At 43.0% G+C, this 17,098-nt stretch overlaps 1 protein-coding gene across 5 annotated transcripts in view; it reads left to right on the top strand.

Moving 5' to 3' along the window:
• The window catches only part of Sptan1 (spectrin alpha, non-erythrocytic 1), a 70,069-nt gene that overhangs the window by 33,646 nt on the left and 19,325 nt on the right, over positions 1-17,098 (top strand). For 3 of the 5 annotated variants that reach the window (XM_055599801.1, XM_055599800.1, XM_055599799.1), the window contains exons 20-35: positions 183-275; positions 1,360-1,494; positions 1,991-2,139; positions 3,183-3,242; positions 4,316-4,514; positions 6,433-6,537; positions 6,885-6,908; positions 7,745-7,780; positions 9,792-9,839; positions 10,752-10,843; positions 11,107-11,251; positions 11,338-11,519; positions 14,447-14,546; positions 14,655-14,852; positions 14,932-15,078; positions 16,865-16,968. In XM_055599801.1, coding sequence (XP_055455776.1) covers positions 183-275; positions 1,360-1,494; positions 1,991-2,139; positions 3,183-3,242; positions 4,316-4,514; positions 6,433-6,537; positions 6,885-6,908; positions 7,745-7,780; positions 9,792-9,839; positions 10,752-10,843; positions 11,107-11,251; positions 11,338-11,519; positions 14,447-14,546; positions 14,655-14,852; positions 14,932-15,078; positions 16,865-16,968 — 1,817 coding nt within the window. The remainder of the gene's footprint in view (positions 1-182; positions 276-1,359; positions 1,495-1,990; positions 2,140-3,182; positions 3,243-4,315; positions 4,515-6,432; positions 6,538-6,884; positions 6,909-7,744; positions 7,781-9,791; positions 9,840-10,751; positions 10,844-11,106; positions 11,252-11,337; positions 11,520-14,446; positions 14,547-14,654; positions 14,853-14,931; positions 15,079-16,864; positions 16,969-17,098) is intronic. The other 2 variants (XM_055599803.1, XM_055599802.1) reach the window with 1 other exon arrangement.

Raw genomic sequence — 17,098 nt, 5'->3', positions numbered from 1 at the left:
AGGGAAAGGGGGGAGATGTAGATCCACTGCTAATGTACGATCTCAAAAGTTTTTGAACAGTACATTATACAACATATTAAAAGTAATTTTAAAAAGTAAGGAGTATGCAAGACAGGCAGGAGTCATCTTATGACAAGAAGCCTCTAAGGAAAGACATGGTGGCTCTATGTGTATGGTTTCAGGCTCTCCTTAAGAAGCATGAGGCTTTAATGTCCGATCTCAGCGCCTATGGCAGCAGCATCCAGGCTTTGCGAGAGCAAGCTCAGTCATGCCGGGTAAGTGGTGCTGCTGATGTTCCAGAGCACTGAGGGCACGGGGTGGGCTAGGGAAATTGATGGGCATTTACAACTATGGGGAACATTGTTTGGGTTTGGGTTTGGGTTTATTTCTTTGTGACAGCATCTCACAATGAAGACCAGGCTGGCTGCCTACCTCTACTTCAAGTGCTGAGGTGCTGAGATTAAAGGTGCATGCCACCATACATGCTATGGGCACCATTCTCATACCAAGATCTACAGTCAGGCACATTTAATTGAAAGTTTTTGTTTGGTTGAATTCCCCTCTCCCTTTCCGTATTTTAACAACAGGGTCTCCCTTTATAGTCCAGGTAGGCCTCATACTAATTAATCCTCTTTGGGCTTCTCAGATGCTTGATTTATAGGCGTGAGCCACCATACCTGGATTATTTAGTGATACATGGGGGTTTTTTTGTTTTGACATATTTTGTTTGGGTTTTGGTTTTTCGAGATAGGGTTTCTCTGTGTAGCCTTGGCTGTCCTGGACTCACTTTGTAGGCCACACTGGCCTCAAAGTCACAGAGATACGCCTGTCTCTGTCTCCCAAGTGCGGGGATGTGTGTGCCACCAGGCCCAGCTAATACTGTGTTTTAATGCTCAACAGCTTGAACAAAAAAATTTTGGTAGCTTCAGTAAAGAACTCTCAAGGAGTTGGGTATAGTGGCGTAAACCTTTAATCCCAGCACTCAGGGGCAGAGACAGATGGATCTCAAGGATGAAATCAAGGCTACTCTGGTCTACATAGTTACAACTAATAAAACTGGATTAGCTCTTTACAAAGTTCTTTTTAAACCTAAGGGCCAGAACCAGCTGATGGTGGTGCACACCTTTAATTTCAGCACTTGGGAAGCAGAGGCCTGTGAGTTCAATGCCAGCCTGGTATACAAAGTAAATCCCAGGACAGCCAGAACTACGTAGAGACAGACTGTGTTTCAAAAAATTAAAACAAATAAAAAGAACTCTCATAAGTGTGTATTTGATGCACCTGTTGGACTCTTCTGTGCTTGAGTGTCACATTATAAGTGACATTTAATCATTTTTTTTCTTTTCTTTGGATCATTAGCAACAAGTTGCCCCCATGGATGATGAGACTGGGAAGGAGCTAGTTCTGGCTCTCTATGACTATCAGGAGAAGAGCCCTCGTGAGGTCACGATGAAGAAAGGGGATATCCTCACCTTGCTCAACAGTACTAACAAGGCAAGGAACAGGGTGGCCAGGGTTGGTACATCCTTGGGTAGAACGGGGAGAGATAAGGAGGTTACTTTATCAGACTTCCAGTTACTCTTTATTTCTCCCAAGCCACGTATGACTACGAAAGTACTAGATCAGTCCTCTTGAGTCTGATGTGTGCAAATAGTGCCAAGAGTCACCAGCAGGAGCTTCAAAATCAAGTATCTCTTGGAGAATACTTTCCATTCTGAGCTGTGGGTTGTTTGCTCCATAATTTGTACTGTTGGTAGTGGTTGTGTATGGTGCTGGCCGTGGAAGACAGTGCCTCATGGAAGTTGTGCAGGCACTATATCTTGGGTGTACGTGAGAGCACACACTTGTAGCATATACAGGAGACAAAAAATTAAAAAATATAAAAACAAGCTGGGCAGTGGTGGCACATGCCTTTAATCAAGTAGGTCAGTGTGAGCTCAGTCTTTCATTGGAAAAGAATCAGCTTTCAGTTCTCTCTTTTCTCCCCTAGGATTGGTGGAAAGTGGAGGTGAATGATCGTCAGGGTTTTGTGCCTGCTGCGTATGTGAAGAAGCTGGATCCCGCCCAGTCGGCCTCAAGGGAGAACCTCCTAGAAGAGCAGGGCAGCATCGCTCTGCGTCAGGGCCAAATCGACAACCAGTAAGGGCCCCACATAGCACAGGCTAGACAGCACTCAGGGCTTAATCTAGTCCTCAAGCCAGATACAGGCAGTGTCGTGGGGTCTCTGGAGCCCTCTGTCCTCTTTCTGTTTCCCTCAAGTCTCCTAACTCACCAGCTTCCCTGTTAGAGCCCAGATTCTTAACTAATCCCTTAATCTTACTGTTTTTTCTATGCTTCTGAGATGCTTTTTCTAAGCCACATTTTATTACTTGGCACATTGTTAGCCTTTGTCTTGTAGACAAGATTTCTTTTTGGGTTGAATTTTCAGATTTCTTACCCCTTGGCTCTGCCTCCCTTTGGACAGCTGCCTAGGGAGCTGCTCTCTCTTCCATAGCTTTGTGTTCAGAGGATGAAATTTATTTTTTAAGCTGGTTTTCTCCTTGTCATATAGATGAGCCACATATTGCCCTATGTCTGTCCTATAGTGCATATCTTACTCTGCTAATGAAATCAACAACTTTGAGCACCTGGGAAATACCCAGGCAGTATATTTCTAAGTCCAGTAGAGCTTAGAATAAGAGAGCTTTTCTGACCTTAATGATCTTGAAAAGACAAGAGCCATTTGTACACTTGTAGATTCTTTTACTGTTACTCCATAGACAAGGAGACACTTGGGTTTGTGTTATTATCACAGACCTGACTCATAGATATGAGAGCACAAATGTAGATGGAGATAGTGTTGCTGAACTGGCTGTTAGAGTCAGCAGTGTCCTTCAAGTCTGTTTTGTCCCGTGGCCTTGCTCTGTGCAGTTAAGAATTTGCAGTACAGGGAATGCTGCCTTTTATGTAGCAGACTTGTTAGGAACATGAAGGTAAACTAACCCTCTCATTTAATTTTCCTACTGTTTCTCCACTGATTTCACTCATGGCATAGGCTGCTTCTAAGAGCTTTTGAAGGATTCCTAAGTTTCTCCCATGTCAAGCATCCGCCATCATGGCACCAGTCGGAGCTGCTGCTTTTCATTCCCATAGATTAATCCCACTAATGTGTGCATGCTTTTGCTGTACCCCCCTCTGTGCAGGACACGCATAACTAAGGAGGCCGGCAGTGTATCTCTGCGTATGAAACAGGTGGAAGAACTGTGAGTAGGCTGAGAGCCTCGCTGAGCTCCCCATGTCCACTGCTACACCTGTCCATTCTCCCTCTGCTGCTTTTCTCCAAAGCACTTGGCCATTCAGAAAGAGGTGGTACAGGGAAACTGCCACATCTGTTTCACAGCTTCGCTGGCTGTGGGAGAGCTCTCAGTGGAACTGCTCTCCATGGTTGCTTCTGCCTGCTTGTGTTTGAAATGGTGTTGGCTCACTTTAGTTTTGTGGTAGAGCAGGAACAGTCTATGTCCTCCATAAACCTGCAGCCAGTTCTGTTGTATTCCTCAGTAGGAAGGAAGTGAATTGCTATTTAGAGGTTGAGGGCTCTGATTTCTGTTGCCTTGTTACTTTATTTGTTGGGAAAGCTAAGATTTAGTTATGATTTTCAGCTTTTTCTTTAACTTTGAATTTCATTCTTATTGAGATTTGTTATTTTTGTGTCTCTAAAGATAGTGGCAGTTCAGCTTTTTTTATATCTTAGTTCTCACGGGTTAGAAAATTCTTTGGTTCTTCTTTCTGCACGTTACCTGATATTCTTTCATTGTCCAAAAATATATAGATCACTATGGAAATGTCCTAGTGATCAGAGATGGAACATCCTGTATTGGACTGTGTTAAAGCTTGAATCTTCCCCCACTTAGGGGCTGCTCAGAGTTTTAAAAACCAAGAACATCCCTTTTAAACATTATGTAGTTTCATCTTTTTGTAGCTTCATCTCATCTCCTCTCCGATATAGTTGCATGAACCTTTTGTTTCTGTGCTAAGTGCTTGGTTTTAGACTTCTGTGGTCATAATAGTTGCAAAATTGGCTTGGGGATAAGTGTGCCTGGGCTGTGGTAATCCTCCCAGTTAATGACCAGTGCAGTATGTGCTTATCCCTAAGGCTATAGTTTGGGTGCCTAGTATCTTCATCTTCGTGTGCTCTGATCCTTTGTTGCTAGGAATCATCATTACAAACTCATGCCTTGGATCACATCTCAGATGCCTAACGGTTATCCTTTGTTAGCAGCTGTAGTGAGCTAACTACCTTCCTTGCCTATTTTGTCACCCTCTTGACTTCTGTCAGATATCAGTCTCTTCTGGAACTGGGTGAGAAGAGGAAAGGCATGTTGGAGAAGAGTTGCAAGAAGTTTATGTTGTTCCGGGAAGCAAATGAGCTACAGCAGTGGATCAATGAGAAGGAAGCTGCCCTAACGAGTGAAGAGGTTGGCGCAGACTTGGAGCAGGTTGAGGTGCTGCAAAAGAAGTTTGACGATTTCCAGAAGGTACGAGTGGCTTGCAGTGTGGCTGCAAAGTTGTGTAAATAGCTAGTTCTTAGGACTGGGCGGATGGCTCAGCAGTTAAGGGAACCCAGACGACCAGATTCCATTCCCAGCACCCACACAGTGACTCACAATGATATGCAATTCCAGTTTTCTTCCTGCAGGACCGGACATAAACTTGGTACACAAACACTCATGCAAGCAAAACACCATACACATAAAATTAATAATTAAAAAAATTTAAGGGATGGAGAGATGGCTTAGAAGTTAGGAGCACCAAGTGCTCTTGTAGAGAGCCCAGGTTTAATTCCTGTTGGCTTACACATGCTATCTATAATTCAGTGAGTGGTACACAGACATATATGTAGGCAAAACACTAATTCACATAAAATAAGTGAGTAAAGTTTTAAAAAAAAAAAAAACTTTGCATTTAAAAACAAAAAAATGAAGAGTTGGTTCTCACTCTTTAATCCCAGCACTGGAGAAGCAAGGGCAGGGGGATCTCTGAGTGGATATCTGAATTTAAAGCTACCCTGCTCTGCAAAGTGAGTTCCAAGACAACCAGGGCTACACAGGAGAGACCCTGTCCTAAAGAAGTTGTTGATGGGTTGGTTCTCAGAATGGTAAAATGGCTCATTGGGCCCCACCTGGCCCGAGAGTATTCTGAGTTCATTCTCCAGGACTCACACAGTGGAAGGAGAGAACCATCTTGGACAAATTATCCTCTGACTTCATACAAGCACTAAGGCGCCCAGCTCACCCACATCACACACGCAAAAATAATACAATAAAACAAAACAAAAAAAAAATTTAATGGTTTGCTTGCATCTGACTACAGATAGATCACTGAAATGAAGGTAACATGGATGTGCAGTCTCTATGACTTAAAATTTACTCTCTGTGGCTTCTGTGTTTATCTGGTGCTGGGGATCTGTAGCTTCTTTTAAATGGACTTTATTAACTTCTTGGACCAATTTCAAGGAAAGGCAATGCTCTTTTTTTGTTTGTTTGTTTTGGGTGGTGGTAGGCTATTAAAACCCATTGTGTCCAATTTACTATATAGGTTTGGATGCGCTTGAACTTTTGATCCTCCTGCCTTCCCTTCCCAAGTGTTGGCATTACAGGTGTACACTACAATACAATGATAGAGATTGAACACAGGAACTACATCTACATCCTTAGCCCTAATTTGTTAGTTTTTGGGGGTTTTGTTTGTTTGTTTATTTGGTGTTTGTTTTGTTTTGTTTTGTTTTGTTTTTGGAGACAGAATCCCTTGTAGGCCAGACTGGTATTGAATTTGCCATGTAGTCCATGCCAGCCTCCTTGAATTCCTGATTCTCTTGTCTTCTTCCTCAAATGCTAGAATTGTAGATATACACTGTCACTCCCAGTGTTTCTACACATTTTAAGAACCTTCTAAAATACTCAATCATATTTTTAGTTTTTGCAAAAGGACTATGCTGGGTAGTTGAGGCTGCTTGGAACTCACTGTAGGGAACAAGCTGTTCTTTAGATTATATGTAGATTGCATATACATGAACATATCACACACACACATAGTCAGGGGAAGCACTTAAGCTAAGCAATAGTTAGCCATATGTGCAATATCCATACAATTGAATATGACCAAAAAGGAATGGAGTTTATAAGGATGAACTTTGAGAACATTACATTCAAAGAAGATGCTGGGTGTGGTGGTTGCATTAATCCTCTCTAATAGCACTTGGAAGGCAGAGGGATGTCTCTGAGTTTGAGGCCAGCCTCATCTACCTAGTGAGTTCCAGACCAGCCAAGGAAATGTAGTGAGATGCCCTCCACCCCCGGTCTCAAAATAAGTTCATACCATAGATTCTGAATTTTGTGCCCCTCCCTCCCTAGAATTACTATTGTGTGTTTAATTACTGTGGCTTTTATGTTAAAGGATCTGAAAGCCAATGAGTCTCGGCTGAAGGACATTAACAAAGTAGCTGAGGACCTGGAGTCTGAAGGTCTGATGGCAGAGGAAGTACAGGCTGTGCAGCAGCAGGTGCGTATCTGAACTTTGGATCAGGTTCTTTTTTGAGTCCATAGCCCCAGAAGTCAAATTTCATAACACAGGTTTGAGGCCAGTGTAACTCACACTTCATCCTATGCTCTCCCTAAACCCATGAAGAGCTGTGGAATTTGAATGTCTGTGGTGTCTTTGGCTTTAAATTCCTAAGTTCCTTAAACAGATAAATGTTTTGCACATAAGCATTTGATTTTGGAGTTCTGCTAGCCAGCAGGCTATCTTTCCAGTCTGTTTCTGTGGCTCTTCTGTCCTCATCACTTAATGTATGGCAGTCTGAGGCATATTTTCTCTGTACTAACACTGCTTTCTTTCTCGCCTTCTAGGAGGTGTATGGCATGATGCCCAGGGTAAGTCACAGTGGTTCCATGTGGAACTGTAACTTAACAAGGATTTAGATCTTGGGAACAATATAAAGGCAAAAGCTGCTAAATGACAGAGACCTTTTGTTATGCAAAAATATGAAAGAGATTCTAGACATCTGTGCTGCCTGTCATTCTCCAGAACAAAAAATGAGGGAGTTTTGGTTTGAGTTTTGTTATTAGAGTGTTGCTATGTAGGCCAGGCTGCTGTGGAACTCATTCTGTATATCAGACCCACTACAGTCCTTCTGCCTTGGTCTCCCTACTGCTGAGATTGCAGGAGCTTACCATCTACCTGGCCAAAATATGTTTACTTTTTATCTTTCTAAAATGTTTTCCCTAATGTCATTTCTTTACTGTTAATGTTTGTTTATTTTTTCAAAGAATTCTATGAATATGGCGTAAAGAAAAGATGGCTATTATATTGAATTTTTTTAATTACTTCCACCTCTCCTGTATTTGGAAAAAAGCAATAGAGAGCTGTAGAGTTGGTCAGCAGTTACAAGCACTTGTTGCTTTTGCAGAGAACCCAAATTCAGTTTCAGGGGATCTGATGTTCTCTTCTGAACACTCTGGGCACTCAGCATGCAGATAGTGCACATGCATACATGCAGACAAAACGCTCATACTCAAAAAATAAATCTTATAAAGGGAAGGAGGCATTTCTTTGTGTGATGATTCCTTTCAGCCAGCCTTGGGCTGGTTGCTAGGCCACTGAGTTTCCCAGTGATAAAGATGAACTGTTGGAATTCCTTTGGGATCACAGTTGCTGACTGGGAAGGTACCCATTGACAAGCTGCCTAAACTCTTCCTTCTTTGACTAGGATGAAGCAGATTCCAAGACAGCCTCCCCATGGAAGGTGAGGACTCCTTTGCACATTACTAGTTCCAAGTGTTTTGTAGGAATTTGCTGCATCTTGTGTCTTTCTTGTGCACCTTTTTCTTGGTGTCAGCTTGTCATGAACTTTCACTTGGTTGGTGTGGCCATCTTCTAATCTTAGTGGCTATGTTCATTGTTTGTGGAACTGGGAGGCCTAATACACAGAAGCAGAGTGCCCAGTAAGAATAGGCCATCTTGACCTAGAGTACAACTCACTCAGGCAGTTAACACATCAGAGAGTGTTAACACATCCCACAGAGTGGCAGCCCCATTGAAATGATATGAATAGGATAGTGTCTGAGGATGGGAATGACGGTACACCTCCTGTCTGTTATCCAAGTGACCTGATCAGAAGAAACCTGTGTGTAGAAGGTCCCACCTCCAGAGTAGGAAGGGAAGGAGCAATTTACTCCCACAGCAGGCATCACTCTCATAACTTAGGGGTAGCACTGCACCTGAACAGCAAAGCTCTACCAGGAAATTTGGTAGGAGGCTTGATATATTGTCTTTCCAGCTAAGATTGCACCACCAGCTACACATATTTTAGTTTTGTAGCATCTTCTTGTCTTGTTCAGCTCTTGTAATACATTGCTCAAGTTACAGATAGAGTGTTACATAAAAATACATTCTCAAGGCATAGAAGGCAGCGTGGAAACCCATCAGAAAAGGCTTTCCATTACCAGCCTTCTGTGCTCACCCTGTGCTGTTTAGTCATCCTGTCTAACCTGTCTCAGCCCAAGCTCATGTTTCCTCATAGTTCTGTCATTAACTTGGTTTAAAAAAAAAAAAAAAAAGTATGGAACTTTTTTCATTTGATTTAATTCCCCATGTCCCAGTGTTACTTTTCTCATAGCAAAACTTAATGAGTGGACAACTTCTATTTGAATGTTCTCCCAAGCTTTTTTAGCAACTTGTATTCTTTTGAAAGTAGATTTAAAAAATTAAAAACAGGGTTTCATTATGTAGCTCTAGCTATTCTAGAACTCACTGCATAGACTGGGCTGACCTGGAAATCACTGTAAAGTAGGCTGGCCTTGAACTCACAGAGACCCACCTACCTTTGCCTCCCAAGTGCTGAAATTAAAGGCATGCTCTGCAGTGGCCAGTTGAAAATCCATTTATTAGAATACACTTATTTTTTTGTGTTCATAAGTGTGTGGGAGCAAACACAGTATGCTTATGGAGGTCAGAGGAAAGCTGGTAGGAGTTGGCTCTCCCTTTTGTATCTTGTAGATCTTATGGGTTGACAGGTCATCAGGTTGGCAGCAACTGCCTTTACCTGCTTGAACCATCCTACTGGCGCAGATTTAGGCGTCATCCTAGTTTTAAGAAGGGCTATAGACAGTGGCCCTGCCTTCTGGACCCTGTATAACACCCACATGTCATCTGGGGTTTATGGAAACATTTGATGGCTCTCCTTTATCTAAGGTGAGCCCTGCCTCCTCTTATTATACTTGAAAGATTTTGAGCCAAGAGGAGTTTTTTGTTGTTGTTGTGTTTGTAAGATCCCTGTGTGTTTACAAGTATCTACATTGTAAAAAAGAAAGCTAATTCATTGGCTTGTTTTCATTTTCCTTCAGCATACTGTTAGAAACCACAGCTTAGTAACTACGTTAGCCATGGAATGAGTTATTTCTACACCTCACTAATACCTAGTCACAGTAGCCAGTGTTTGTAGATCTTTTTCTGGAGGGTTCTTCGGTATCAACAAGAAAATATCATTCATGACTCTGAGCTGCCCTTCCTTCAGCCGCTGTCCTCAAGGGTTCAGAAGCTCTACTTGGGTATGCCTCTCCTTACAGCCAACTCCATTTATTTACTTGCTGTTTTCTTATACCTTTTTAGTAGTTGGCATTTTTATTAACGTTTCTACTTTAAATATTGCCAGTGTCTATGTAGGGTGATATGGGTTGACTATTGGGACCTATTTAGTGGTACTAGCAGATCTGTCTCTGAGTGGACAGTCTCTTAACTGGTTTCTCCTCTCACAGTCTGCTCGCCTGATGGTCCACACAGTGGCCACCTTCAACTCCATCAAGGTAAGAAGAGGTGATCTGGTTACCCTTGCTTTTCTTTACTGTTTTCCTTCATTTGACTATAGCAGAGGGCTTGTCATTGTCGCTGGAGCATGTTGTAACCAGACCCCTTTCCTTAGATCTCAGAAATATACTCAAGCATCTGATGAGGATGCTTGAGTAACTAACAGTGTGTGTTAGTTACTTTTCATTGCTGTGACAAAATACTCTGACAAAGGCATTTATAAAAGAAAGGGTTTAATTGGGCTACGGTTTCAATTTACAGTCCATAATGGCATGGCAGCAGGAACATCCAAGACTCCTCTTATTGTGCAAAGAGGAGGCAGAGAGAGTATATTGAGAATGGCTGATCTTTCGAAACTTCAAACCTGCGCAACCCCCAGTGACACATCTTCCCCAAACAGAATCCAAACAGTTCTCCCAGTGGTTGGAGAGTCAACTCAAGTATTCAAACACGAGCCTGGCGGGCCATTCTTATTTACACCAGCACAGAGAAGCACTGAAAACCTTCACTGAGCTTTCCAGTGGAGCAGGAACTCACCATGCCTGCTGCCTGCCCTTACCTTTCCTAGATGTGTTCTGGCCCAAGACTTTATTGTAGTGCTGAGAGAAGACTCTCAGATGTCTCCATCTGGCAGGTACTGCTCCTGTAGGTGCCACATGCCTGGCACCAGCACCAATGGTAGTTTCTCCCAGTGTTGAAAAGACAGCTCCTAGGTCAGGCAGTTGGGGGATTTGGGAGCTGTTACATATAACTGGTTCTGATCTCTGGAAGATGGCTGTTGTGGTACATCACTGGTGTATTTGCAAGGAAGATTTGAAATGGAAAATTACAGGTGACCATTTTCCTAAGGCCTGGTTGTGGGTGTGGCTAGAACAGGTTAGAAGAGAGCTCACGTTGCTTCTCTCCTGCAGGAGCTGAATGAGCGTTGGCGGTCCCTGCAACAGCTGGCTGAGGAACGTAGCCAGCTCTTGGGCAGTGCACACGAAGTACAGAGGTTCCACAGGTGAGTGGACTCGGGGTTGGCTGGGGCAGAAAGAAATAAGGACTTTACCCCTCATACATGAGGCTTGCTGAGTGGAACCTCACCATAAGTAGCTATGTCTTACCAATGTTTGGGCTCTTGACACCAAAGCCATGTAAGAAGCAATGAGTGGATGCTGTTAATAATGCTGGAAATGAATGTGTGTAACTATTACAGACACACAAGTGCCAGCCCTGGGACGAAGGCAGTGGTGCTTGGCACTGACCCATTTGTCTTACTTCCAGAGATGCTGATGAAACCAAAGAATGGATTGAAGAGAAGAATCAGGCTCTGAACACAGACAATTATGGCCATGATTTAGCCAGTGTCCAGGCCCTGCAGCGCAAACATGAAGGCTTCGAGAGGGACCTTGCAGCTCTTGGCGACAAAGTAAGAGATGCTTGGGGAAAACTGAGGTCTAAATTCTGCCAAGTACAGCTGTTTCCCTAAACATTCTTAACACTATTTGCCTATAGGTGAATTCTCTTGGGGAGACAGCCCAGCGCCTGATACAGTCCCACCCTGAATCTGCAGAGGACTTAAAGGAAAAGTGCACAGAGTTAAATCAGGCCTGGACCAGCCTAGGGAAACGTGCAGACCAGCGCAAGGCCAAATTGGGTGACTCCCATGACCTGCAACGCTTCCTTAGCGATTTCCGGTAAAAAAAAGACAACAAAGACAAGTTTCTTAGTTATGTTTCTATTTCTGTGATAAAACACCATGACCAAGTTCATTTATATAAGAAACTGTTTATTTGGGACTCAGAGTTTCAGAGTTCATGAACGTCATGGCAAGGAGGATGTTATTGGAGCAGTAACTGAGAGGGCTTTTGTTTTGGTTTGGGTTTTGGTGTTTTGAGACAAGGTTTCTCTGTGTAGCCCTGGCTGTCCTGGAACTCACTTTGTAGACCAGGCTGGCCTTCAGCTCACAGAGATCCACCTGCCTCTGCCTGGGAGTAAAGGTGTGCACCACACCACCACCCATATGAGAACTCAAATCTTTAGACACAATTGTAAGGCAGAGAGAACCAGCTAGAAGTGGAGGGGATTGTAGAGCCAGCCCCAGTGATACATCTCCAGCGAGCCCACGCACTCTAGTCCTTGCCAAACAGTTCCACCAGCCAGGGAAGAAGCATTCTGACATATGAGCCATTCTCATTCAAATGGCATACCAAGTGTCATTCAAAGAATTTTGCTATATAGAACCTTTATAGTAGTTGGTTTTACTATAAACGTAACTGTTTGATATATTCAAACTACCAAATGCCAAAAATCTTTACAGTAAGTCTGTTTCTGCAATATGCATGTGCACTCAGGTCCATGTCATCTTATCAACTGTGTTTTTTTTATTTAAATTTATATTGCGCTTAATATAGATATACTTAATCTTTTTTACCTACTTTTTTTTAAATTTAAAATAGTTTCAGTTTCACAGATAAGTTGAAAAAGTCATACAGGAGCAACTCTGGTATTAACTGGTGCCTGTGGTCACCAGTTAATTTTGTGATATTCTCATTAATGTAGGTTCTTTTGTTTTCTGAGCAACAGCATATAGGTTGTAGGTCCTAGCATTATCCTTATCACATCCATAATGAATTCATTAATAGTATCTAAACCTTTATTCACATTTTCTTGGTTGTCTCCAATATAAATTTTATAACTAGGAGTCTGGAGGTATTGTTTGATCCAGGGTCCCTCAACTTGGAGCAGTACCTCTAACACTGTTTGTCGTCTTCCATGCCACTGTCATTCTTTGTTGTAGACGGCGATTAATATTTATTATCGGTTTATCTTCTGGTAGCGCTGCTGTTAATCCTCAGCAGCTGTAAAACCAAATCACCACACAGAGACTGGGTTTTTAGTTAATCTAGAACACAATGCTGGGCAATATTTACTCCCTAAACCTCCAAGCCCTCAGTTTCCTAACATTTAGATTTCCCACATTATACTTGCTTTTTGTGAAATCTTAGGTCAGGTTCATGCTCCAAGTCCTCCAAGCTCTCTCCTCCTGCTCTGCTCTCTTCGTGCTCCTCTCCTCGAGCTCCTCCTCCTTCTCACCCCTTCCTGTTCTCTAGCTCCTCCCCCTTTCCTGTCCTCTGGCTCCTCCCATTGCACAACATTGTATCTAGTTGCTTTATTTGTGTCCTGTTTACACAAGAGTGAGTATCACAATGCAATATCCAGATTGAAACCAGAGAGTTGGGGGTGGGGAAATCAGCATTTGAATTAACAAGCATAAGGCATATACATTTCAAAAGAACATTATACCAACAATTCTTTAAGAGTACAGGTTAGGTGTCATACCAGATTTCCCATAATCTACTGCCTCTGTCTTTTAATGGCTGTATGGCACTTCACCAAGTGGGTGATGGACAGCTGACTTGGATTCGTGTAGTCTCAGACATTCCCTCTCTTGGATGGAAGCCAGCAGAAGGTACTCCTCCACTTCCCAGGCTTGGGTCCTCTGGAAAAGCAGGAAGTACACTTAATCATTAAGGCATCAGCTGTTCATTTTTCCTCTGAAGAATTCTTGGTCTTGCTTCATTTTATTTATTTTTTGTTGTTATTTTTTTCTTCCATAAACTTTGATTATTACATTTATTTATTGCATATATGTGTGTGTATGTATGTATGTATGTCCACACATACATGTTTGTATTCCACAACTCCCACCTAAATGCTAGAGAACAACTTGGAGAAGTCAGTTCTCTCCACCCTGTGCATTCAAAACATAAAATTCAGGCCTCTACTCACTGAGCCATCTTGTTGCCTCCATTGTGAGACCCCCTTTTTTAAATTTTATTATATATGTATGTATTTATTTTGGGTTTTTGAGAAATGACTTCTCTGTGTAGTCCTGGCTGTCTTGAAACTTGCTCTGTAGACCAGGTAAGCTTGGAACTCAAAGATCACCTGCTTCTGCACTTGAGTGCTGGGCTAAAAGGTGTGTGCCAGCCTGCCCAGCTCTTCTTTCATGAAAGGAATATTACAATTGCACCAGTGGCACATTCCTTGCAAGCCCTGCTATGGACTCCCTCTTGCTCTCTTTCAAATTCATGCCTCTTTCAGTGTGTGTGTGTGTGTGTGTGTGTGTTCATTGTACACACTCAGTTTGTACAATGTTATTCTACTTTTTTTGTATATATTTTCATTTGGTATTGGATAACCAGTTAGTGTGTTCTTCCCCTGGGGAAGACTGTTTCTCTTTATCTCAGAATTACTTATCCTCTGGCTCTTACAGTCTCTGCCCCTCTTCTGCAATGATCCTGAGCCTTAGGGGTGCAGGCCTTGTATTAGAGATGCATCAGTTGGGACTGAGCTTCATGATTCTGCATTTTGTTTGTATTTTCTATAATAGTCAGTGTTTATTGCTTGATAAAGGGTGAAAACTACCTAGCTAGATCCAGAGAAAAGATCCCCCTCTTTTTTTTTGGTCACAAACAAGAGGCTCAGCAGGGCTCAATTTATGACCAGGTTAACGTTAAATAGCCCTCTAAGGCAGAAGCATTGCAACCGGTTCCTGGGCATAAGGCCTGCTTATTGCCATATAGTGTAATGGGTGTTCCTTTGTGAATCTGGTTTCTAGGGACCTTATGTCTTGGATCAATGGAATACGAGGGTTGGTATCTTCAGATGAGCTAGCCAAGGATGTCACTGGAGCTGAAGCTTTGCTGGAGCGACACCAGGTAAGTCCTGCTGGCTTAGTGGCCTTACCCCTCCCCCTCTTGGGAGCCAGTGGTTAACACTAGTGTGGGCGTCTTCGACAGTTACCTAATCCCTTCTCCTCTTGGCAGGAACACCGGACAGAAATTGATGCCAGGGCTGGCACTTTCCAGGCATTTGAGCAGTTTGGCCAGCAGCTGTTGGCTCATGGACACTATGCCAGCCCAGAGATCAAGGAGAAACTTGATATTCTTGACCAGGAGCGCACAGACCTGGAGAAGGCGTGGGTCCAGCGCAGGATGATGTTAGACCACTGTCTTGAGTTGCAGGTGTGTGCACTTGAGTCCTCATCAGGTATTTCTTGCCAGTGGCCAAATCTTTCTTCACACCTACCTGTCTACTCTGTAGCTGTTCCATCGGGACTGTGAGCAAGCAGAGAACTGGATGGCTGCCCGGGAGGCCTTCTTAAACACAGAAGACAAAGGAGACTCTCTGGACAGTGTGGAGGCTCTGATCAAAAAACATGAAGACTTTGACAAAGCTATCAACGTACAGGTGGGGCCCTGGACCGTGAGGTCCTCATTTGGGTTTGTCTTGAGTCACATCTTATTTGATGGCATCCTCTTGGTGACTAGATTTAAAAAATAGTTACAGACTTGGCTATATTAGTTAAAAACTGTTGATAGCCTTCTTAATATTCTTGTTATTCAGGAGTTAGATACAGGTGTAGCTCTGAAGTACAAGGCCAGCCTGGACTACGTAGAATGTTGCACATTAGCTAGGGGTACATAATGAGACCCTGTCTCTTAAAAAACATTTTTAATGCTATTTAGGTGGCAGCTGTAGTTGTATGTTAGAGTATTGCCTACTGTGGTAGAGGGTCTTGGGTTCGATCCCCAGTGCTGTAAAAAATGCCTTAGCACCAACTAAGATTTTCATATCAGCTACAAAAAATAATAATTATATTGGGCTAGATACATGGCTTACTGGTAAAGAGCCTGCTCCTGAAGAGGACTTGATTTCAGCTCCCAGCATCCTCATCAGGTAGTTCACTAGTACATGTAACTCCAGCTTCCAGGGATCTGATGCCTCTCTCCTGCAGGTACCCACACTCAACGTATGCGTGCAACTGCGCACACAGGCATGAGCACATAACCATAATTAGAAATAAATCTTTTCTAAAAGTATAGTCAGTTACACATCAACAAATAGTCGGGAAACTGTATATGAATAACTTTTTATTTTTTTAAGATTCATTTATTATGTATACAGTGTTCTGCCTACATGTTTGCCTGCATGCCAGAAGAGGACACCAGATCTCAGTATAGATGGTTATGAGCCACCATGTGGTTGCTGGAAACTGAACTCAGAACTTCTGGAAGACTAGCCAATGCTCTTAACCTCTGAGCCATCTCTCCAGCCCATGAATAATTATTTTAAAAACTAGACCATGTGTGGTAACATACCTTTATTCCTTCCAGTACTGGGAAAGCTGAGGTAGGTAGACTGGAGGCTAGCTTGGCCTACATAGCCAGCTCCAGGCCAGACCAGCTCCAGGCCAGACCAAGTTAGATAGTAAGACCCTGTCTCAAACCACAACAGCAAAAAACCTTGAGGTACCAGCTGTTGTTGGACTTCTGTAATCTCAGCGTGTGGGAAGCTGAGATGGAAAGATGGAATTCAAGGCCAGTCTGAGCTACATGACAAAGCAGTCTCCAAGGAAACAAAGCTTGCAACCCAGGGCCAGAACACGGCTTAGTATGCAGTAGTCCCTTAGTCCAGCACATAGCGCTGAAGCAACGTTTAAAATCTTCCTGAAGAAACCGTAGAAGAAACAAAACTCAGGTGAGGTCCTGGAAGTAGCTATGTGGTGCAGGCCTTGAACTCACAAGAGATCTGCCTGCCTCTGCTGGGATTAAAGGCATATGACACCATACCCAGCCTCTTCTCCCATCCCCGCAAAAAAAAAAAAAAAAAAAAAAAAAAAAAAAAATTCTAAGGATGAAATTTTATGTTTTGATAACATAATTCAAACAAGGAACAAAATAGACAGCTGGGACTTGAAAACCATTTTGTTGGAAACAGAACTTATTTTATGAGCCTAATTTGTTAGACATCTGCTGGTGTCCCAGAACCTGCACACCTCAGTATGACCTGAAGTCCTCTTGAATTAAACCCTACTCTAGTAATGATGATAATCAAGCTGGCTTCTAAAGTGTCATTGTGTTCCGATCCTGCCACCAGTTAGTTCCATCACCCAAAGTGTAACTATCTTCTCTGAAAACTAGCAGGCTTGACAGGCCTTGTTCAGCCGCCCTGACCTCTGCCTATTTGCCCTTAGGAGGAAAAGATAGCTGCCCTGCAGGCCTTTGCCGACCAGCTCATTGCTGTTGACCACTATGCCAAGGGAGACATTGCAAACCGACGCAATGAGGTCCTTGACAGGTGGGTGTCCTGTGGTGGTGACAGTCACCAGCCAGATCTGAGAAGCTGAATGCCCACATGCGAGAAGTTACACCTACTCCAGTTTTGTCTGTTCTGGGAAAGAACACTCATATTTGATCTTCACGGTCAG

The sequence above is a fragment of the Psammomys obesus genome, unplaced genomic scaffold (genome assembly GCF_907164565.1).
Source record: "Psammomys obesus unplaced genomic scaffold, mPsaObe1.curated_primary_1811, whole genome shotgun sequence".
NCBI lineage: Eukaryota > Metazoa > Chordata > Mammalia > Rodentia > Muridae > Psammomys > Psammomys obesus.
The sequence above is the reverse complement of the archived record's forward strand: the minus strand, read 5'-3'. Positions and strand labels throughout refer to the sequence as shown.